Source organism: Gymnoscopelus braueri (genome assembly GCF_963280865.1).
Source record: "Gymnoscopelus braueri genome assembly, chromosome: 18".
Lineage (NCBI taxonomy): Eukaryota > Metazoa > Chordata > Actinopteri > Myctophiformes > Myctophidae > Gymnoscopelus > Gymnoscopelus braueri.
The window spans coordinates 31049804-31074871 of NC_137618.1; the positions used below are offsets into that span (position 1 = coordinate 31049804).

Here is a 25068-nt window from a genome sequence, read left to right on the forward strand (position 1 = left end):
AAATTATGTTTTTTTTAAAGTTATGGTTTCTTATATAGGGCTATGCACATGTGTCATGTGACACTGGCCAATCACAGTCCTGAATACACTGTGATTGGCCAATCACGGTGCAGGGTTAGGCGGGGTATTTTTGGCCAATCACAGCGCATAATAATTATACAAATTTCCAAACCTCACTTATAGGGGCGGTTTCACCGCCCAAAAAACAGACACAAAGATACATGGTAATAGTACATAGACAAGGCGGATTTTAGAAGTTAGAGGCTCCAAGCAAAGCTCAGGTTGGGTTCAGGATATGTGTAATAAAAGGTTCAAGTATGAAGAAAAAACTGGTGGCGGAAAGAAAATCCACCCTATGCGTGTGGACCCCACTTTCCATCCAGACTATACAGTCAATATGAGTAAATATAACGAGGGCTTGGAGTGCAAATGGCTTTGGTGAAAATGACTTTTATGTACAATTTTAATATGAGCTCTATCCCATGGTAAAATAATATGGTCATTATAATTTATTTATTTTTTAAATAAAGGCTTCCCTGTCTACTGTCTTATATGGTGCTTCCCATATTGCTTCCCGGTCTTCTATGGTATGGTGCTTCCTATGGCACTTCCCTGTGTTCTATGGTGCTTCCTATGGTGCTTCCCTGTCTTCTATGGTTCTTCCTATGGTAATAATAATCATTGCTATACAGTGTTTGTAAAAGGGGTTTCTCCAGCTCTCTTTTAAACAGAAAATAGCTACATTTCAGGTTGGGATACCAATTGAAAGATTTGCCAGGAGCCACCATTGCATTCTACAGAAGCATTGGAGATGTTAAGGATATTTTAATACTTTTAGATGTAGAGATGTACAGATTTAAACCAACAACCTTGGGTTTATGAAACAGTAGCCTCGGGTACCCATGTTTTTTTATATTTATGAAACAGCGATTTATCTCCTGCACCATGGAGGCAAGGAAGATGTTTCTGACTATTAAATACTTAGCTCAATATAAGTCCCTGCGACATACTAGCGTCATGTCCAGGGGGTGTACTGGTACATCAAGCTGCCTCACGCTAAGGAAACAGGAGATAGGCTCCTGCCCTGGCAATGCTTACTTCAATAGGATTTTTATATATATATATATATATATATATATATATATATATATATATATATATATATATATATATATATATATATATATATATATATATATATATATATATATATAATATATATATATATATATATATATATATATATATATATATATATATATATATATATATTATATATATATATATATATATATATATATATATATATATATATATATATATATATGTATATATATATATATATATATATATATATACACTTCTTTTGGGGGGGGGAACGGGGGTGGAATGTAACATGAATACAACATTAAACGATACATCTTTGAGGTGGAACGAAACTTTTGATAGAACTAATAGAGACCTTTAAAACGATAAAAGTAATTTTCGCCAGAAATGTCACATAATACTTTTATTGCTCCTAGTGTTGATGATGTCTTGTAGTTATTATATGTCTTCAAATGTCTTGATGAATTGAATAAAACTGTTCAATACAAAAATAAGCCATTTGCGCTCCAAGCCAAACCCTCAATGAATAAATATATGAATACATGAGTGAATAAGTAAGTTTCCCCAAAAGTTAGGCTCTCCTTAAGAAGGCAGGCTTCTGTTACATTAGCCCTGTGCAAGTACGCCAGAGTCCATCAGGAGTCAGTAATCCCAGAGAACAAAACAAACAGTGGGTTTTAAGTTCTCATATGGGGGTTAGGCTTGGTTGTGGCTACTGGCACAAAGGACTGTCCAAGTCACTTTGTCATGTGCCAGGGGGGAGGAGTCCTGCTTGTGGCTGAATGTTCTCCTCATCCCCCCTGAAAGGGGTTCACCAGGATAGCTTCCTCCTTATCTTCCCATCAGCAACCACCTTACCTTCACATTGTCCAGTTTGACTCAAATTATGGATCTAGCCCTCTTCAACAGTTGGTTGCGTTTGTTGGCATTCTTTGTGGTGATGTTACTACAGAGTGGTAGAACATCTGCAACAGGCTGTTGCACTTGAAGGACCTGAGCCTTCTCAGAAAGAAGGGCCTCAGAAATAAAAGATATGTTCACTGGAGGTGCATTTGGTCAGGCTAGCTTTCCTCCAGAAGGTTGATAGGATTCAGACATCTAATGTCACATGCTTTCCTCCTCATTAGAACTCCTTTCATTGGGCCTCATATGTGAATTTTCTACGTTTCATATATCCTTGTCCACAGGCATGGAAAGTAAAAAAACTTTGCCCTAACATAGAGAGAGAGAGAGAGAGAGAGAGAGAGAGAGAGAGAGAGAGAGAGAGAGAGAGAGAGAGAGAGAGAGAGAGAGAGAGAGAGGGAGTACATCATTACTAGCTCAGTAATGGTCTTACACACCAAACAAGAGAAACGACCTCCTGCACTCTAGCAACCTCCTGTTGTACTGTTATATTACCACTTCTCATACTAAAGAATCCTCTCAAATGCGTCAATGTATTTAAGCTTACAAAGTTACATTCCACTGAAACACTAATTCTCAAATGCTATTTCTGATCAATGCATTTATGCACTTAATAATATACCAAATGTATTTATGCTTTTAAATCAATATTAATATTTACTCAGTAGTTAAATCTATTTAAACCTTTTGTACATTTGAAGGAAAACGTGTCTCAAATGCTATTTCTACTAAACATACTTTCTATATATATATATATATATATATATATTTTTTTTTTGGTATATATCAGCAACCCCGAGCAGTTTTGATAGGAACTGCTTTTTGTTGGTTGTTAATATTATAGGTGAGGAGTTTAATATCACTATAATTCAATTCACTTTAAATTACAAAATGGTTGGAGAAAGGATTAGAAGTTATGAAACTGTAGAAATGGCTGTACATAGTGGTGTATCTTTACTTCAAGTACAAAAATGCATGAAAATAAAAAGATGTATTATAAGAACGCTTGTACCATACAAAAGCTAATGAAATACACACATCACTTATTTGAGGTGCTGGGTTAGAAATGATCATGAGGAAAAATATTAAAACCTGCACACTCTGTTCTGGAGCATATGAGTATGCAGGTTTTATTATTTTTCCTCGCGCTTGTACCATCAAATCTCATTCCGAAGTTTGGCAGCACTGCACAGGCAACCCCTTCAGAGCCAAAATCATAGGCACAGGTCCCCTTGGATGCTGCCAGAACAGGACGTGCGACGTACACCCTTTCAGTGGCTTGCAAAAATTATACATCGAATTTGGATTTCTTGGGGTTCACTTGTTGATATTCATCAACGTGAGAAAGGAATTGGATGATGAAAATCCTGACCTGTACACTATTTTGATCAAATACTGAACAGACCAGTCCAAATCTTTTGATGTAGGCCTAGTTGTACGTCCCTGTGGAACATGGATGTACATGTCTCCTCCCCTTTCCCCATTTCATTCTTTAGCTGCCTTTTATTCTTTTGTATTCATTCCCCACTGTACCATTCTCTTTGCCTCCTCCATATTGCCGCTTCTCAGTCCTGAGGGTTTCATAGTGGGGTAGAGCCACGGTATGTCTTTCTCCTCCCTCTACCCACTTCAACGTATTACCTCACTCGCATCGCTAGCTCCCCACATTCATAATTACCCAGCGTCCCGCAGGAAAAGCACACAACTGATTAGCTCACTGTTGTTACAGCCTTTACTTATGCATAAAGGCCTCATCGAGATTGAGTGTGCATATTGCTATTAACGATTAAAAAAACAACTTGCTTGGAATAACATTACAAAAGATGTCTTTGCTTTGCCCTGTGGCGAGGTGGGTGACTTTACCATTCTGATTCAGTCAGTGGGTACTTGTTTTCCCCTCTATTCCCTTTAGCTCAGTTGGTAGGAACAGCCTGGAGGCGCAGCACCGCAGTAGATACTGTTAAGTGTGAGTCTGACATCTTCTACACTGTGATTGTTCGTAATGTGCTAGTATGAAGTTCTTACTGTAAAGCAATCACTTTGAGGAGTACGGTTGGAAGGGATCCAGTTGCGGTCCTATGAAATTATAGCTGAACTTGAATTCCTTCTGCTGGACATACCATAAGGTAATATGGCTTGGTATTCCTTAATGTAACTTCACACTAATAGCATCTTCCCTCCATTAGCCTGATATCAATGAAGCAAAGATCATTCAAGTAATAAAGGTGCCCTACAAGTGCTGACCTAGCTAGCAAAGGGTTTACTTTAATGCTTGTATAGAATATGGAAATAATATTGCCCAGTTGCCCTGACTTGACAAAACTACTCCTGGGCAGTATTGTGGGTATCAGAGATGGGTGAAAATACATCAAAACGTTTTTTTTTATACAAATTATAAATACTGGGTCAAAGATTTTGAGATACAAATGCATATTTTGAAATGTTATTAAAACTGATGCAATGATTAGACAATTCATAGATTTATTGTCAAATATTAAATGAATTGCCTATGTCAGAATTTATAAGAATAACTTGATGATCATACTGTACAAGCAGTGTTTTTCATAGTGTTTGGAGCAGGCAGCCAAAATGTTTACCACTGTGTGTGAGAGCGCAGGCCAGAATGACCTTGTTATCGTTGAAAGCTAGACAAGAACTATAACAATGAGACTGAATGTACAATCCAACACAGAGCTGCCTCTACACCTGTACTTCAAAGACACTGACCAGGATACATACAGACACCAGGATACTGACATCAGGACCATGATACGGACGGATACTGACCAGGATAGTTAGCAGGATACTGACACCAGGACACTGACACCAGGATACTGACACCAGGATACTGACACATAGCATCACAAATATAAGGCTTCTCTGACCATTTATGGGTTATAAAGTGCTTGTATTTAATCATGGCATTGCTAATAGAGGTGAGATAAGGGTCGTAAATCCTGCTCTATGTTAATTAAAACTATTTGTAGTTAAACAGCTGAAAACTCAGTGTAAAAAGGATGAGACGAAATCAAAGACAGACACAGGCCGGTTCTCAAATTAAAAGGTTGACATTGTATTAAGAGAAAGAATCAATCCACGAGGCACTGTACAGCAAAAATATCTCTCTGACTAAACAGTCAATGATCACAACAGTTATACACAAATGAAGTTGTTATCAGTTGTTATCAGTTCCAGATGACATCTGGCCATGAGGAGCCTCGTTCGTAGGTTGAGAGAGAAGATGGCAAGCCGATGGTGTGACAGTTTATCTTGGACAAACAGCGTCCAAATGTCTCAAACAACACGTTGACCTCAACTCTGACCGGCGTCGCTGGAGGTGTTGTTGCTTTGTCATAGATGGTCAAGTTAACTCCAATGAGCTGTTATTGTAATTCCCCAGAGATCATCAGTGACCTTGGAGGGCCTGCGCTCTGTACAACTTAACACACATGCAGTCTCCAGAGTAAAGGAGAGAACTGATACTAGGATTAGTTTTGTCCAACCTCGAACTTAATAAAATCATAGGATTGGTAGGCAAACTTGAGTTATGCCAAGATGGCACACTAAAATAGGATATGATGGCATATATATCAATATTGTCGACAAAATACATAGTTTAACTCTAACAATTGCCATTTAGGTTGCATTTCAAAACCAATAACATTGTGGAATTCTTCTCTACTCCATTTAGCCTCCCCTCTTCCATTTAATATTATGCCTAGTCCTTTGGTTGGTTCATTTGAGGATGTTTTGTGAAAGTACCACATTTCTTGGCACAGAAAGTAATACTGTCATGATCCTTGCCTTGTTCTGTCTGCCTGTTGTGTTTTCTTGTGTTCTTTGTTTCTTAGTTATAGTTAGTGTTTTACTTTACAGTTGAGTTCCTTTAATATTGAAGAAATGTATCCTTCTTGTTTCTTAGTTTTAGTAAGGGTTTTACTTTACACTTGTGTACCTTTATTTGTGTTGATTATCAGTTTAGGTCACCTGTGTCTAGTTAATCCTTGTCTATTTATACCCGCCTGGGTGTTCAGTTCCTTGCTAGTTCATTGTTTGATTGTTGCCTGAGTCTTAGTAACTTCCTATTGTATTTAGATCTCCTTGAGTCCCCTGAGTTCTGACTGCCTTTAGTGTTTTCACCTTGCCTGCTCCCTCCATTTTGGTCGCCAATATACACTTGATTCAGAATTTCCTTGCCTCTGCCTCTCATCCTGCATTTGGGTCCTACACTCACCTGACTCAAACCGTGACAAATACTGTATCATGTTATTACTTTTGTCATATTTTATATATTACATATTGAAAGTAACATATAGGACCACAATGTTATCCTTTTAGCCCAAATGTATGACTAAATGAAAACCTTTAAGTGAATCCCTGGTCATTCAATAGGACTTCATAGAAGAGAGAGATTTAAAGAGGGCTTCGGTTGTAGAATACCAGGGACACCCTGGAATAGTACACTGTAAAATCTTAGGCATTTATTGAGTGTACAAATGGACCCAGTCCATTTGGTTCCAGTTAAATTAACACCGAGTATTTTACTGTGTAGCAAGCGTAGCTTCGGTCAATCCCCTTATACCCCATCATAGAGGAACAACCAGAAGTACACACGGGATTCGAGTGTTTATCTATTATGAATGAGACGAGAATGTTACATCTGTGTGTGTGTGTGTGTGTGGGGGTGTGTGTGTGTGTGTGTGTGTGTGTGTGTGTGTGTGTGTGTGTGTGTGTGTGTGTGTGTGTGTGTGTGTGTGTGTGTGTGTGTGTGTGAATGAGAGATAGCGAGTTAGTGTGTTGTGTGTAATCAATAATGAATGAGATGGGACCATCACTTTTTGTTTTTGAGCTGTCAGAGTCGTGTTGGTGAATTGTTGCGCTACATGAAATGAATGACATCACACATGCGTGATTGCACGCACAGTTGACAGGGAACAGTGAATTGAATGAACTTAGTTCAGTCGTCATGAAGAAACAGGAGACAATTAACCAATGATCCAGCCGTAACCAATAGGTCCTTAATACTGCCATTGATCTCAGTTTTTCTGGCAGAGTTTACACTGAGTGCCATGCACTGGAGACCACTGACAATGGCGGATAAATCAGTAGAGAATTCCAGCCAGTAAGCGCACGGCAATGCTGCGCTCTGCTCCCACTATACTTAACCAGTGGGCACGGATGGATATAATAGTTTTACCCAGTGAGCCTATTAGAAGGCATTCTCGTTCCTCTCATCCACTCACTCACACACACACATCACTGGCAGAGTCAGACCCTGCAGAGAGATGCAAGTGGAACAAACTGGGTACCACCATCAACAGGCCAGTTAGCACTAACAAGCTGCTGTTTCACAGAGCTGCCCCCGGACCCCCCACCCCATGTCTTCATCTATATAGAGACAAAACAACCTTGCTGTCCTTCTGCAGTGCGGGGGTTGAATGCTATATTTTCCATTGGAAAGTTAATAGACATACTGTATTTGTATGACAGCAATGTGGCCTGTTGGATATTCCACACTTGTACCCTGTTGATCTCTGTGCCTGTCATTATACATGTATTGGTTGTTCCTGGTACCAGCCTCCATGTCTGGTTAAAATGCCTCCCAGCTCACCGCAGGGGGGTGGGGGTTGGGGGGGGGGGGTGTCCTGTCTCTTCCTCAGTATTCTCCTCAGCTCCACCTCTCTCACCGGCAATAAATCATCATCTACTCGCCTGCCTGCTGCCCTGGCGCTCCGGATCGTTAAGTACTGTCTGCCCATGTATGCCCTCTGGTGTCTGCATCCTCTACGAGGACTATGGATTTGTGAATGTTGCTTACTTTTATGCAAAGCAGCTTTCTCTGTATAGGATGTGTGCCGGAGAAAAAAGAAGAGAGAAAGCGAGAGAGAGAGAGAGAGAGAGAGAGAGATAGAGAGAGAGAGAGTGGGCACCAGAGAGAAAGTGGGACAGAGAGCTAGTGCTCAAGGGAAAATGCATAGTGTGTTTTGCATTCATACGGTGGGGTTGTGAAAAGAGCTATCTGACAATAGCATCAACAATAATAGTCTGGCTCCTATCACCAGTCAGCAGGACTATCAGTGTGGTGGCAGTGTCAGTAGTGGCAGATATTAGATTGTTTTCACTATGAGTCGGTCAGCATCCCCCCACAGTCTGTCCGTGTGTGCACCGTGGAGCGGCAAGAAATGATCCACTAACCCCACATGCATCAATGTGACACGCAGAAATATGATTTTTCCTGTAGTAAATGTTATTTTCCTGTGGTGTCACCGTGACTTATGGAGAGTGTGATCGGATTTGGTCTCCGGTCCCCATTGGCCACCGCGACGTGCCGTGTGTAAATGTGAGCTAATGTTCATGGGAGTCTGTAAAGTTTATGAATGGCGTGGTCACTCCGGGTCTACTGCATGTGAGCTGTGTGTGTGTCTCTAGGGGAGAGAGAGAGAGAGTCATAGTGCACATGTGCATGTGGATGAGTTATGAGAGGGGGACGTGATTTGCTGGGGCCGTCAAAAAGAGGCTGGTTAGCCCCGAGGAGATCCCTCTGAGCATCATTTATCCCTCTGACACGCTGCCCCAGTCCATAAGGCAGTACTCTGTAGTACGATGGTGTTGCTTGCCAAAAAGAAGCCAAAATGGTGTTCGGCAAGCAACACTGTCATATAATGGCATATCAATTGAGCTTACCAACATTTGTAGAAATAGCAGATCTCAAACTTACAATGTGGGCTTTTACATCTGCTAATTCTTACACACACACACACACACACACACACACACACGGCTCTGACCTACTTGAGGAGTAAGAAAAAGCTCCTGTTGCTTTAAGGTCCAGAGGTCACCATTCCATGCTGACTGTACAGTGCCCAGGACCACGGCTGTTAACCTTCAGTGCATAGTTGAACACAAACACTTGGTGGGTGCTTGGGTAGCCCGCTGGGGCCTATTTCACGAAAGCAGAATTAGGGGTTAAGCCTGAATTTAACACCTATCCTGGCTTAATTTAGCCAGGATTAGCGATGAATCGGTTTCATGAAAGCTGAATTATCTTGCCAGATTAGTTTAGCCAGAGCACCCTGGATAAGTTTATCCATGACTTGAAGATTTTTCAAAAATAGCAGATCTACAAGCTCATCTGCTATTTTTGAATAGCCAAAGCTAAGTGGTTAAAAATGATTGTGACGTTATCAGTGGCGTACCCACCGTAGAGGCAGGAACTAAAATATCGCCTCCCCTAGAAAATGAAGTAAAAGACAGACTGAAAAACAGGCAGTGAAAAAAATACAAACAGAATAGTGGCCGTCGTCCATTCACGCGGGTAGGCAGCTAATCACCACCGTATCCATTCAGCAGAGCAACCCTCGCCCATATAGTGATGCAAATGTATGCCTTTGTCTTCATGGGCTACCAGGAGTGCCAGGGGTGGGGGTCTGGGCCATCACCTGTACTCACCTGGCATAAAAGGGGCTCTGAGAGCAGCATGAGCCATTCATTACTAAACTACAACATGAAGAGACCACCGCTGAAGAATTGATTGATCGATTATACTTGCATATTGTTTTTATTAACATTTTTCAGTTTTGTAGTCAGTGTGTGTAGTGTTGTTGTTAACTTGTTTCCCCCGAGATTTTTCCCCGAGTTCCCCAAGGGGGGGAATCTCGCCTGCCCTAAATGTAATTCCTGGGAACGCCACTGTTCCATGAGCTGCTGTAGTGCTGCTGTTCAGCCACAGAGAAGAACGCGGCTCTGGTTTTGGGCTCCATGATTGGTCAAGTTCAAGGATTCTGCTATCGACTTTCATGGTCTTTTATAGGAATACGTGAAGCCTGGCTTTACCATCCTGGCTCGACACAGCCTGACTTGACAAGGTCTAGCTCCTTTTCCGCCTGGCTTGGCGTTCATGGAACAGAATAAACCAGGCTGTACGGACCAGACTTTGTCAAACCTGGATTTGATTTAATCCAGGCTTATTTAATTCTCCTTTCGTGTAATAGGCCCGCGGTTGTTCGCTTTGGAGTGCAATATTCTGCAACACGAGGATTATTATTACATGATGGGATTTCCATTATCACAACACTTTTCCAGGTATCTCTAAACACTGAAAAACTTAAAAAGGTGGAAATACAAAAGGTTTGCACTGAACATGTTTTATTGCAATAAACGGACAGAATAGCAAAGTGCCTTTTTGATGGTCACAATGGTAGTTATCGTCTGATAGAATATAGAATATCAAAAGAAAAGTAAACAAAACATGATCATACAACAAAAGATCAGAAGAAGCATTAAAAAAAGCATTGGCCTTCCTTTTCATTTCAGTGCATTATTCTCATAGATTAAAAAAAAAGAAAAAAAAAGAATGAAGATAAAAATACATCACTTGAAAAGAAAAGCAGCACTGGCTGAACTGAATACATCACCACAAAGTATTTTACAGCTAAATCTTGAGCCAGCACACAGCCACTGCATGCAGCCCTCGTAACGCAGCTACAACACTGTCAGAACATCTGGAGAATGCTCGGGAGACGGCTAGGGGATGTTATTATTATTATTACTACAAAAACACCATTCAGAGTTCAGAGTACGACTGTACAGCTCCAATGACGGCGGTGGCGGTGCAATGTGACATCACATACGCCAAAGTCACGCCCTCCACTTCCTTGATCGAGTCTGGTAGGAAAAATTATACCACATTGCACCCATCACTGGGAACTATAGTGATTGACATTATGTGTCGTGGGTTAACTGGTGAAACATGCCACTACATGCTTTTTGTGCCTGTTTAGGGCTACTGTGCCACCCTGGAAAAAAAGACCTTAGGTTTCCTTTAGGATAAAGTCTAATAGTAGACGAGGATGTGTTACTGTTATTAGTCCATACCCTTAAGCCTTTTTCAGTGGTTTGACAGCGACGCAGTGGTATGTTCAGCCAACTGATATTAAAAGGTTAGGAGGATAATTAAAGGTCAGCCATGCTAGTCACAAAACATCCCTCTCGGAGGACATTGTTTGATAAATTGGGATCAGCTCCTTGTTAGTTTTACTTAGTTGGAAGTCAATATTCCTGAAAACAAAAAACTAAACAAAAAACATACTGGTCCTTTAAAACAAGGCAATTATCTTTATGCACTTACATACAACACCTAGTACAAGTTTTAATGCAATTTACAGAGTAATTAATTCATAGTTATTAGTTAATTTAATAGCATTTGTAAAAAATACTAGTGTTAACAGGAGACTGGTGCCAGTTTCTCAAACCTTATTGAAAATCCTAAGCAACATAGACAGTCCTCTACAGGTGATGATTGTTGGACTGGTAAGCTTGGCAAACGTGGTGCAGAAAGATGTGAAAGGCCACATTTTGAATGGTCAAATATTGGACTGCCCTATGGTTATGCTCATTTGATCTTTTGAGTTAAATCCCTTGGAAGGTTAAAGTGGAATGGAACATAGTCAAGGCATAACAACAGAGGTGTAAAGTATATCAAAGTACTGTTCTTGAAACAGACTAATACTAAGGCCAAAAGCACATCTGAAAAATGTCAGGCGAGTATCGTAGGGTGATGCAAAACTCAGTATGGTTGTTGTGCACTGCAAGTGGCACTTTGGAAGCTCCCTCGACTGCTCAGGAAACGGAGGGCTTGGGCACTGCTCTGTCACACAAACACAACGCTCAAGATTTCAAAGGTTACAAAACATCTAAATGCCTCCCGCAATATTGTCATGCAATATACATGTTGACACGATTGAGACGAGAATGTCCAGAGTATACTTTTTTCCCCCTCCAATATGGCAGTGGAAGGGTTAGCCCAGGTTGGGTACAGACGATTCACATCTCTCCTGCCTGGCCGTGACATTCCCGGGAATGTGACATTCCAAATACTTTCAACCCTTCTGCCTTGTATCTTGGGAACTGAGGAGATCACCCTCAGCCAGTGACCCAAAAACGTGAGAGACTTCACAGCAAAATCCTGAATGTTAATTTAACACTGAGTGTACACTCTCAGTGTTAAATTAACACTCAGGATTGTACAGTTCAGCTTTGGCTTGCATTCTACGGAGATCAGCTATCCTAGCTAGGTGTTACAGTACATTTCAATAAATAAATGCGACTCAAGCAAAAGCTTCAAGTGGAACCATTTGTGTGACTTGTTCATCCATTGTTCATGTGAATCTGCTAGAATGTTCAATATTATGTGTAGATATACAGTGCGTAGAGCCGTAGACACTGGCCAAACTTTACAATCTGGTTTGCAATGCAGCAGACTGCAATGCGCAGGACAAATCTAGCATTTCTACATCTACCACATTGCCATCACACAGGCTATTGACATAATCTGCTTGGTGCAGTTGCCTGGCAACACAAGCAGCACAGTTCTTGGAGAATTTCAAAGAAAAAAAAATAAAGAAATTATTCAAAAGTAATGCAAAGCAGTATAAAATAATAAATAAAAAACAAAGAAAGACAAAACATTTCTTCTTCTTATCGATTTGTTGCAATTGGCTTCATTCATGATAGCCATATCTACACACACACAAGTATTTTTTTTATGTGCCTCCAAATGACTTCAATAGAATTCATTTAGCGATTTTAAGTCTCAAATCTTCTAAGAATGGGAAGAAGTGGCAACATTGCAAAACTTCCGTGCAATAATTAGATGTCACTGAAAACTCTCCACTACATCATTTGAGCAGAACTCCAACGATTTAACGTAAGCATTAAAATAAACTGCCTACATGGCCCATAATCCCACAGCGGGGTGTTCGGCAGCCATATTTACAGTCTGCCTTAGAGCAGGTCGGCTTTCGGCCATCCTTAAAACTTCAAACAATAGTAGCAGGGGACAGCGTGGAATAAGGAGGTCTTTCTTGGCACTGTAAAAATCCTTTATGTCAAAGCATACTCTCAGCAGGAGAAAGCAGTTCATTTATTCTGCACCAGTTCCACAGCTCCCACCTTCTTTCTCCTCTTCTTGTTGAGGAGAAGTGGTGTAGTTTCACTGAGGCCTAGTGTCTGGCAGTGTTAAGTGGTTCACCAGGCCTGTCTCTGTCTGCAATGACAAATTCATTGTGGAGGCAGGTGGGCCAACACGCACGCGGACGCACACACACACCCTCACGCAGTCACAAAGTTTGTGTGTCGTTGTCATTGTCTCTGTGCAGTCTGGCAACCCAGTCATCAGGGATCTAGTCAGTGGGCACAGAGCATCACTATGGTAACCAACACAGTGGGCCAGACTGCGGCTGGTCTTAGATCAGACTTCTTTTTTTGGGCACCCTCATCAGCTCCAGAGTCCATTATAGAGTCCGTTTCCTTAATCGCTCTTCTGAGATTGGCCACTTTAACAGACTGATATGCATGTCTTTTGAAAAACAAACAAACAAATGAATTCAGTGATGAATTCAGTTCAGAATAGTGAAAATAAAACTGCTATGAGATTTAAGTTTCACTGGGTGAAAACCAAAAATGACACACCACACGTTCCACGCTCTCTCTCTCTTTTTCACTCTCACACACACACACACACACACACACACACAAGCACCCGTGGCCGTGCATATGCAGCTCACCCATTCATACTCACCCTTTACAAGACATGCGCACAAACACACACACAATGCTGACATAAGACAGCCTGCCACCGGGGGCAGGATTCCATATAATGATTGGTTGATAGACTGACACGTTTAATACAGCAGTGATAGGCCAGGTAAGGTCTGGGGGTGGAGTCCAGAGCCCCTCCCTGACGTGGTGTTGGTTGGAATCCGCTATGAGGGCGGAGATGCGAGAGGGGGCGGAGGAGCCCTCTCTTAGTCCACAGAGCCAGGGTGAAGGCTGAGGGCGGGTGGGTCCAGACAGGTGGGGGAGTAGCTGAGGTGAGGCTCTTTAATCCACAGGAGCGGAGCGCCGTTCTTGCCCTCCTGACTCTTGCTGTTGCTGCGCCCCTTGTAGCGCACCAGCAGCACGGCGATGAGGAGGATGCCAAAGATGGGGAAAGGGTAGAAGAAGATGAAGTAGAACAGAGAGTCGTTGGCGCACACAACCGACTGCAGGGTGGATTCTGTTGACAGAGATGGTTAAGAAGTGAGTCTGTTGTCATCATCATCAACATCATTATTATCATGATGATGAAGTGAGTCCCTCATCATCATCATTTTGAGAGAGAGAGACAGACAGACAGACAGACAGACAGACAGACAGACAGACAGACAGACAGACAGACAGACAGACAGACAGACAGACAGACAGACAGACAGACAGAGAGAGAGAGAGAGAGAGAGAGAGAGAGAGAGAGAGAGAGAGAGAGAGAGAGAGAAACAGACAGCATTCTATTATAGACTCCTGCTTAACATTTCATCAGCCCTGCTGCCTACCACACTATTGTGTCGACAACAAGAACTAAGCGAAGCATGCAGTGCCGTGTAATGTATTTCACGGGTTCTGGATTAGTTTTCTTACGCTACGGCTTTGTTTCAGATAAGGTTCTCAGAAGCTAATTTGGGCCCTGCTCACGCGGTAGTACGAACCCTGAGTTCTGGGAACACAAAGATTCCCTTTGGATTGGTAAAGGTGACGGACGTGTTGTGAGCTTGTAGATCTGCTATTTTTTAAAACAGTAAACCAAATCAAACTGAAAAACTGTTTTTTTAACTGGACAGTTAAAAAAAAGCACCACATCACACATAACTTGATGGGTTCTGGAAATTGTCAGGTTATGGAGGGTTCTGGGTGACCCTTCATAGTCAATTTACATCAGTTCCCTTTGAACCCACAGACTCGTCACGTTGAAAGATTCAATGAGCAGAACTTCAAAAGCAGCCTCCTCTGCCGTTTGTATCATGTTCAACATGATGATAAATGGGTTGATCTCCATGATACACTGTTGGATAAACCATTTGATAATAAGGTCTTACCTTGCTCCATCACATTGACGATGGTGTATCCAGAGTCGTTGGTGGCCAGGCGGTACCAAGCGTTGCGGGGGTTGAGCAGCCACTCCTCCACGTGGCAGAAGTAGCGGCCCGCGTCCGACGGCCGGGCACCCTGGACGGTCAGGTTGTACTGGTCGGAGGTCGTCCTCTCGAACTGCAGGCGGGAGTTCGGCCCTGGCGCCTCCATGGGGCTGCAGTTGCCGTTCCCGAACACGGCGTCATGCCCGATGGAGAACACGCACTCCGGATCTCCGGCGCTTTCGCCTGCCACCACTTCTGCATCATCATCGCCGTCCTCCTCCTCGGAGCGCACCACGTACCAGGAGACGGAGAATCGGGAGTCCCGAGACGACTGGGATGGAATGCTGCAGCCCAGCCGGATGGAGGCGGACTCCTCCACTGTCACGTTGGACTGCGCCTCCTCCACCTGCAGACGTACCTCTGTAGATGTCACAGAGCAGGGTGGACATGGAGAGAGCAATGAGAGGGGTTAACCACTTAAATCCTATATACTTCGTTGACTGGGGGCCCAAGGGGTCCAAAACCTGGTCCCATTTTTTCCCCTCTCTACACCAAATCTCTTCACCAAAGTGAGCTTGTAGATTGGCTATTTCAGCCATGTTCGTCTATTTTCACGAAATGTTCATCTAGTATGATATGCCCAGAATGGGGACGCAAGGATTCATGTGGTTAATAATTGTATTATGACGCAATCCCTGGGGCAAGACAAGAGAACCATTGTTCAAGCACCACTCAAAGAAAAAAAACAACTGCTGTTCTTCAGAAAGCCTTTTGAACTTCAAATACAGCGTGACAGAAATGAAAAGAAATAAATGATGATGATGGGAGTCAGAAAAACAAAAATGTCCAGAAATAGGTACAGTATGTAGCCTTAGCCCATAGCTGACATTGGCCTTGGGGATGGTTTCTCTGTAGGGGTAGATGCTGTCCCAGGGGTACACTGTCTGTCTACAACCCCTCAGGCGGAGGACAATGACCCACTTCAATATGCAGTGAAAAACAAAAACAACAATACATAAACATGAGTAGTAAAGACTTGGCTCGTTCACACTCCCCTTGACACCCAGATTGGAAGTATATTCTCTACTTGTTAAGGGAAAAAAAGACAGAGTGGAAAGGAGATGATCTCCGTAGCCAGACGGCGAGTGCTGGCACACCTCACCTCTCATCTTTCCTCTCGACGAGACACACTTCAGGATCACTTCCTTTAGCAGCTTAATGAGAACCCCACCATGCAAGCCCCCCTAAACAGTAACCAGCCAACTCCCATGTCCGCGAGGAAATCAGAAATCCGTGTCTGGAGTTTGCAGCACGTTTATATATTGATTAAAAAAAAACATATATTCATATGGTTATAAATATATATAGGTGCCTGATACGGTGTTTGATAACAACACAATCCCCCTAGGCATTTGTTCCTGCTCTGAAACAGAGGTGAGATGTGAGGGAAACATGAAAGGGAGTCACTGCCTGCCAGCACACATGTACTCTCTCATGTAAAGAAAAGTCTGCACATGAAGCACACATACATACTGTACATATACAGTATGCATACTGTGCAACCATATCTGAATCACATAGCAACTGTAAAACACTTTGTAACTTTGTGTCAATAAGCGCTCTAAAAATAATTATTATTGTTATTATAAAATAATTATTAAATAAAAAATATTATTATAAATCTGTGCTTCTGTATTAGCGGGATCCGTATAGAGCCCGTCCGAGTTTTGGGTCAGATTATTCGTCCTACATCACTACATTTTCTAATCAAAATATTGTTTATTTGATTCAAGTTTCTATTTCAGAACATTTCTTGCAAGCAAACAAGTAAATATAAAATACACATAAAGTGAACTTTATTTAATGTAACCGTTTAACATAAAATGTAAATGTACTGTAGATTTACACTTTTTGTATTATTATTTTTTACTTTTGAAGATGTTTACCTATAATGACATGCCCAAAATAGGGAAACCACATTGAAAGTGGTAACAACACATTGGCTGCATCATTTCCGATATTGTCAAAAGAGTCAAATAATGGTCGATACTGTGTGCCGAACCGATATATCAGTCTGGCTCTGGGTCCATGTCCACTTTGCCCTCCAAGAAAAGAAAAAGAGAGAGGGAGAGTGCACTCTGTGCCCTGCCAGCTCTGAGTCATGGCCAATCTGTCTGACCTTCAGGTTACAATTGGACAGATGCCCAATTGTTCCCATGGGTTTTTGCCCTGCATTCTAAACAGCCCACAGGACCCCTGGCACAACAACAGATTGCTCCCAGCATTGCAAGGGCAGTGGGGAAAAAAAGTGAAAACAAATAATAAGTCACCTTCATCTAAGTGGTGGCTGCTGGTGTGAAGCAGGCCATTTGTGTATGCAAGCATGAGGTTTTGGATATTGAGTTACTGGAGTTAACGGTATCAGAGTTCAAGTGCAAAAATATGGACATGTGTACTGTAGGACGGTAACTTTAGCAGGAACCTGGGGTGTCAGAGTGTGTGGTCAGCCTGCTTTTTAAGGTGTCAGAGCTACGCCAGAGGGATGTGTTTCCCTGTCCCTGCCCTCTGGCACCCTGAACGCCAGCTGGCATGGGGACAGCACCCTGTGCTGCTCCACCACCTGAACCCCTCCCTGCCTAGGGCAGGTGGACAGTGATGAAGTCATCAGAGCGAAACGGGTGTGCACAGAGAATAAAATGAAAAAGGAAGGGGAAGGAGGGGAAATTTAGTGTAAGGAAAGAGAGAGGGGTGGATTAAAGAAATTCTGGAGTGTTAATTTTACTCAGAAAGTGTCAAAATAGACCCATAAGGGTCTGCCTCCTTTGCTCACCTGGTTGCCTGACCAGCACCTGTGTGAAACCCGAGGAGTCACGGGACAGCCTGTACCACGCTCCGTCCGGGTCGCTCAGCCACTCCTCCACCAGGCAGTAATAGGTGCCCGAGTCACTGGCCTCCGCCCTGTTGAGCGTCAGAGCGTACAGGCGGGGCGACAGTCTCTCGGCCTGCACCCGTCTCCGCAGCCTCTCCTCGTCGGCGTACGCCCCGTACTCAAAGGCCCCCGAGCGCTCGATCCTCAGCAGCAGCTCGTCCGCCTCGGCGCCCGCGGCGCGCCGCACGTACCACATCACGGCGTGCTGGGTGTCCGGGCTGGTCTGTGCCGTCACGGAGCAGTTGATCCGGACGCGGCTGTCCTCCAGGTACACGTGCGACTGGTTGGTCTTCTGCACTCTGAGTTTGCTCACTGCAGGACAGAAAGATGGAGAGAGAACAAACAGTCATTCCTGTGGGTACGGGAGAATGTGAAGTGCCGGTGACAGGTACACAACGCAATTTCTGTTCCGTGACAGATGACCTGTAGCTGAGCTTATTTCTTGTGGCAGTGGGGCAGGAGAGAGACCGGGCGCGAGGGAGGGCACTGCAGGTGACAGCAAGATCAGGAAAGAGAAGCAGAAAGAAAAAGGGACAGAGATATATGTAGGGCAATAGAGAAAAAGCAATGATAAAGGGATCAGAGGGCGTTGGTCGAACAGTAAAAAAAAAGAAGGGAGATGATAGGTAGACAAGGATGAATGGAGGATGACCCACCGAAAAATAAACTGTTACTTTTCAGGAAATGGACGAACAGAATCTGTGTTCCAATGGATCCAATATAGTTAGTCACAAGGTCTTGTTAATACTTTTCATTGGTTAAATATTTATAGTCAGACATAACCACTTTCAGCATGGTGTCCCTATTTTAGGCACTAGAGATTCGGGCCGCGGCCCTTACACTTATGTCGCACCGCCGATCCAACCAATATACCCATATATGGAGATCTCAGTATCTGTCATTCCTTGTCCCTTTTATGCCCATACTGATGTCATCAGTTTAAGCCCATATTTGGGCATGCCCCCTTTTGTGCCCATATGGAGCTGACCGATTTGTTTGCACCTGATACCATGACAACACATTGAGGTTAGAGTCATAGTGACATGAAGCGCGATGACGTTGGCCGCTGCCCCGCCCTCCCATTAGCCAATTTTAAAATAGAATGTTCAGTTTTTCAAATTGTATAGAGCTTATAGACCTGCTATTTTTGCATGACATTGTCATACAAATAAGTATGAAATAGAACATTAGTTTATGAAAAACAAAACTTACAAATATTAAATATGGAGACAAAAGCCTTCTGCCCGACAGGAACCGATACACAGCAGGAATGATACATTCGGTAGATAAAAAAGCACAGCAGGGGGGGGACTTGCCAGTGCTGGAAGTGAAAGAGAGGCTGGAGAAAGGGAAAAAGTTTAGGAAAGCGAAGCAAATGGAGTGGGGGGTGGAGAGATAGAGAGGCGAGATTGAGTTGTCGGGGAGGAGCTGAGCGTGCCCGGGGCGGCATGACTGGATTGGTTACAGTTACATCAGGTGTGAGATAGGATTAGCTGCAGGTACATCAGGTGTGAACACCGCCACAGACCAGCGCTTGTTACACACCCCCCGAGGGGGATTAAAGTGGGCACAAAGCATGTATGCACACACACCGAAAAAAACGAATACAGCAAACAACCCTGCACTGCTAGTAGACTGCACATGCACTCATACAGGGAGAACTGGACCACATGTAACGTGGAACACACATTACGCACTAAAACCAACAATCCCCAGTGAGAGATATAGTGCAAAGTACAAAAAATTAAACAGAACACGCAAAACAGTGGAATCCAACTCACACCCTGAAATGATCAAAACATTAGCAGCAGAACGCTTCACTGTGAAAGTTCCTTTTTTCTGTAACTGTAACTGCGACTGAATACTAATTTGACTTGAAATGGGACAGCTCTGCTACTTTACCAGACTTAGCAAATGTTGAGGCCTCACCATCCCCTCCTCCTCTTCCATTCTCCCGCTTCTTCCAACCCTCTTCACCGGTCCCCTCCCTGGCTCGTATTAAGCCCCGACATGACAGACTGACTGACTGCCTGGAGTCACAGCCATCTGCCTGGAAACGTCACCCTTTCCCACAGATTGGCGAATATGCCTGGATGCGATTATGCCTTACCTTGGTGCACATTTGCGCTATGAACCTAACATTTGGTCACATTCTAAGATGCTTTTTTTGGAGCTACGAGGCATTGCTGGACCCCCTTGGTGTGCAATGGCATCTCAAGTGAGCATTCCACATTAGGCTGCATCATTGCCTCGCTACCCACCAGAGACATGCTCAGAAGCTTGACAATCACCCCTTCCGGAATTACTGCAGAGCCCACCGGAATCCTGGCAATCGTTTTTTTTTTTTTTTTTTGGTAGGAGAATTACCTCCCAATCTCCTGAAGTGGAACCATGCTGGATTGGATTGGCACAGAACAAAGGACTTCTCTGCGCTTCCCCATTTGAAGTTTGAATTCACAGCAAGGAGAGAAATTGGGGGGCTGAATGCTTGTTGCCTCACATCAGTGTTTACAGAAATGCCTTTTTTAAAGCCTAACTAGGCTAATTATTCAAGCTAATTAGGTTGCATCATAAGCTTTTACAAGTTATTATAACTAAGCACTCTGCACACAGGAGAGGTAGACTGAAGGATGGCGAGAGAGCCATGAGCAGAATAGCTAAATAAATAAACAAATATACAGAGTATAATAACAGCAATAATAACAGCATGGCCTACCTACACAATCTCTTGCTATTGATTTTAAGTTACAATGTGTGCAGTTTGTCAAACGAAGCCACATGAATCCCAAAGCGGTTTAGTGATGAATGTCACACTATGCGGGAGCAATCTGAATGGCACTGTGCACCGCGCACAATATGATGATATTGCCATGTAAGTGTTGCTTTCTGCAGGAACAAAGAAATCATTGTGTATATCCACGGATCAACACAGTCATTTGTTTATTCAGGACTCGTTAAAATCAACCAATCAGCTGTGCAGCTAGCTTTAGCTTCAGTTACAGCTGGTTTACTTTATATAGAACTAGTCCATACCCGGTCGACGCATCCGTGGGGGGATATGCGCACATGATCTGGCAACCCGTAACCATGGCGACTACATAAAAAAGCAAATAAACAGCTGAGATTTCAGATCAATTGCTCCAGCCACTGAGGAGAACCGGGCAGAACCAATTTTGGCCTCACCACGCACTACACCACTACAGAGGTTTGTGAAATTATAGGAGGATGGATCTGAATTTGATGGGCCAAGTTGTAATGTCAACCGCTTGAGTTCTTGGTTCAATTTCTTTTGGTTAAATAGAGCTCCGGACCCTGATGCTGGATAGGGGGGAGCTTTTGGACATTGATCCAGGTGTCGGATAGACCTCACTCCCACATTGCATTGCAAGTAGGGTTGGGATCCGGAACCGGAGGAATAGGAGGAACCGGATCCAACATTAAGGAACATTGTGGGTTTTGGGTGAACAGTACATGGCAATATCAGATCGTGCTCGTCCCCAACTGACAAACTGGCTGCTTGTGGACATGTTGACTAGTGTGGTGACGGACTACGTCTCCTTTGGCCAAATGGAATCTTTATGAATATTTCATCTACAGTATATAAGTACAAATGTGACACAACAATAATGTTGGTGTAGTTTAGAGATTCACAGATTTTTTATTTTTTTTTGCATTATAGATGATCAACTACTATCCAACTTTCATACTCTTTCGAGTTTCACTTCACCAGGTAGTTCCTGGTTCTTCTGGCTGCGTTTAGTGTATGGCTGGAGGTGGTTCTGCTTTGTGATGTCACCAACCAGAACCAGCGGGCGGTGTGAGCTGTGATAGGTCTACTTTTGAGGGAACATACATTCCCACACAGTATGTACTGTACATACAGATAAACCCTGTCCTGGTCCAAAAAAAAAGATGGTAGGAAGAAAGACAGAAAGGAAGAGAGAGAAACAAATAAACATTTGTAACACAAAAAAAATATTCCCCAACTCCGTCCCCAATTGAACTCCGTTAGAGAACACTGAATTCACATCTGATGAGACGTGTCTCTTCCCGCTGAGAAATCCTTTCTAAAACCGCTATAGTACTTACCATAGCATAGTGATGCATCTCGTAAGGATGTGTCTGTAGAATACATTTAAAAATTCTGTATAATGTATGTGTATGAGCTGGATATGTATGTGTGTGTGTGCACTTTTGTGTGATGCTGATGAGGACAGATTCACTATGGTTTGGGAATAGACCGAGTGCATGCATATTTAGGGGCCTGTTCAATCATACATCTGTAACAAGGCCATTCATCATGTATGTACAGTCCCTCCGCAGCAAGAGCTGTTTCCATATATATATATATATATATTTATATATATATGTATGTGTGTTAGTGAGGCTGTCAATATCTATGTTAAGTGTGTTCGCGTGTTCAGCTCTAGTGTGCTTCTTTAATGAGTCTCAGGGGTGCATCCCCAAAGTGAGACAATCCGTGATTGGAAACACTTGTCATCTCATTTCTGCATTACTGAATGTGCCAGTCAAAGCTAACCCCTGGCGCTTACGTGCTATGTTATGCGTGTGTCTATGAAAGTGCATGCACTATTTCTTAAAGGCAACAGGCTCCTAGCTGATCCTTATCTTTCCTTGCTCAGTTTATTTTCTCCACTGTAAGACAAGTCGGAACTTTCTGCCGATCAGGTAGTTTTGCTCTAAACCTGCCTCACGTGATGTGAAGATATCTCCTCTGTAATGAGGGCTAGAGAGCGAGAAGATGGTGAGTTTGAAGTTAATCTTGGACACAAATGGTGTGATAACGGTCTCTCGCAAACTCCACCTATCTCTGTGGTTGCCAGGGCAACCTTGTCTCCATGGACAACGGGGGTGTGGCTAGAATACCTGAGAGAGCCCTACTGTGTCTTCCAGTCATGAGGCGCAGACCCAATTAAACGCAGCTAGAGTCCTGCCTTCCCACCACCAGGCATGATTAAACGAAGGGTTAATTAATATTCAGATCCCAGTTCTGTGAGAGAGAGCGCTAAGTTTCTCCACGACAGATCAATAAATGTTTGAAAAGTGACTTTGACAGCTGTAGATAAAACGATCGAGTTATCTCGGCTCTGCTGGAGGTATATGTGGATGTTGTTTGTGTGTGTACTCTTGTATGTGTGTTTGCTGAGCACGTGGCATCATTATAGCACCCAGTACCGTACGTTCACTAAGTAGCTCATTGAACCCCTTGTCTCACCCCCTTCCCACGCGTGGCCAATTTGTCTCTGTTAATTGCTACACGCACTGCAGACTAGAGATAACGCTGCTTTCATTCGCTTTATTTATTGTGACGCGAGGCACACAATGGCCCACAAACAGAATCCCGATTCTGGTGAGAAGGAAAAAAAGCAAGCAATCTGTGTCCACCTTCCTTGTAGCTACGCCACGAAGCACATGCCTCTTCTTCTTTTTTTCTCCCCTCTTTTTTAGAAGCCAAGAGCGGCAGCAGATGAAAATGTCTTTGTGAGATATGTTATGGTCCACGGGGGAAGAAAATAAGCTGCATTATATTTTGTCACGCGACAGTGTTGTGCAGCGAAAAACAGCTGGTCTACAGTACAAGCTCAAGTTTGTGAGCTTGTAGAGCTGCTATTTTCGGCTAAACCGCTGTATGACGGAGCATAAATTACGATGCTGCACCTGTATACACGCACGCAGACACCACAGAGCTCAAGTTCAGGATAACTTCAAAGGAGGCAAAAAAAACAACTAAAACAGACTGGTCAAGTGTTGAGGTGTGCCAAGAACAAATAAAGTACAATAGATTGTTACACACAGAGTGTATAACAAACACCGTTAAGTCTTTATTCGCCGGCTGGAGAGAAAATTCTTTCTCGTTTGCCGTGTCTTGTTATGTACTACTGCTCTGGGTGAAGCCTTTAAAATCCAAGAGACAGGCGTTTAGCGGCAAGGTTAACAGCTCCGATCCGCCACTGTGTGGGAGATGTCTTTCTCAATTCATCACAGCCCATCTCTTTGTTCCTACCTAATCACACGTTTCACCCTTCTGTTGTTTCTCTCTGTGTCTCTCAACTTTCCTCTCCGCTGTGATACCGGGATCTAAACCTGTGCCAATCACGACCCGTCTAATCACCCCGCCACCGAAACATGAATATTCAGTGACCTCACCCAGAGGGGATCATGAATATTCATGAGTCTTAAATGAAGAACTCACCCCAGAGGTCACAGCGGTGGGTCTCTGGTTAAACTATTTTGTTCTTTTTATATATAGCCTAATATGTGTTTAATGACCAACGGGGGTGACAACCTCTCCATTGGGCCAAAAGATCTAATGCCAGAGCTTAGATGAAGAAATGGCAGAGTGTGCTCGAAAAACTTTGACAGATATGGGGGGGGGGGGGTGAAGAAAGAGAGAGAGACAGAGAATTGGGGAGGAAGAGAGGGAGGGAAAAAGAGAGAACTCAGAAGAAAGACACAGAGATGAGAGACATACAGAAGACAGAAAGTGAGTGTCTTTCTGGGAGGATTTGAGAAACAGCAGGGAGCCTCTCCAGCTCCACTCCAGAGGGCTTATGTGGTCTTAAACCGTTCAATCCGGGAACGCATCTGTGTCACTTTAGATTTCTTTGGCTATTCAAAAATAGCAGGTATACAAGCTCATAGCGCCGCACTCGGTGCCACGCTATGAGCTTGTAGATTTGCCATTTTTGAAAAAAAATAAAATTAAATGTGTTTTTAAAGCAAACATTTGTAACTCAAATATTTGCTTCTGGGGGTCCCTGGAACAAAATATTTGACAAATGTTTGACAAAAAAATATATATATATTCAAAGAAATCTAAAATTACAGAGATGCGTTCCCGGATTGAATGGGTTAAAAGGCTGCCTTCTCCTCCTTTAGCATTAGCATTAGCCCAGCCCTGGACTAATCCACAGCCGGGACCCCGAGCATGTCAGGGCTGAGGACTCAAGACACGCCCTGATCCCCCCTCTGAACGGCTCACTTTGGTTGAGGGCTGCCACTCCCTGACTCTCTCGCCCCCCTCTCTTCCCCGTCCCAGGGGAGGGGAGGGAGGGGGTGGCGATGTCCCGTCTGTAAAGAGGGGATGGGGGGGGGGGGTTTCACCCTGGCTGAAGAGCCGCTGCTCCAACGCCATAATGAGGTCCTAATTTCTACGCTAAT

General features: G+C 43.3%; 1 protein-coding gene across 1 annotated transcript in view; it reads right to left on the reverse strand.

Annotated features, from left to right (window-relative positions):
* Positions 1-10056: 10056 nt before the first annotated feature.
* The window catches only part of igsf3 (immunoglobulin superfamily, member 3), an 82295-nt gene continuing 67283 nt past the window's right edge, over positions 10057-25068 (reverse strand). The window contains exons 7-9 of the mRNA XM_080412975.1: positions 17788-18198; positions 14919-15377; positions 10057-14065 (exon numbers count right to left, since the gene is read on the reverse strand). Coding sequence (XP_080269101.1) covers positions 13815-14065; positions 14919-15377; positions 17788-18198 — 1121 coding nt within the window. The 3' untranslated portion in view covers positions 10057-13814. The remainder of the gene's footprint in view (positions 14066-14918; positions 15378-17787; positions 18199-25068) is intronic.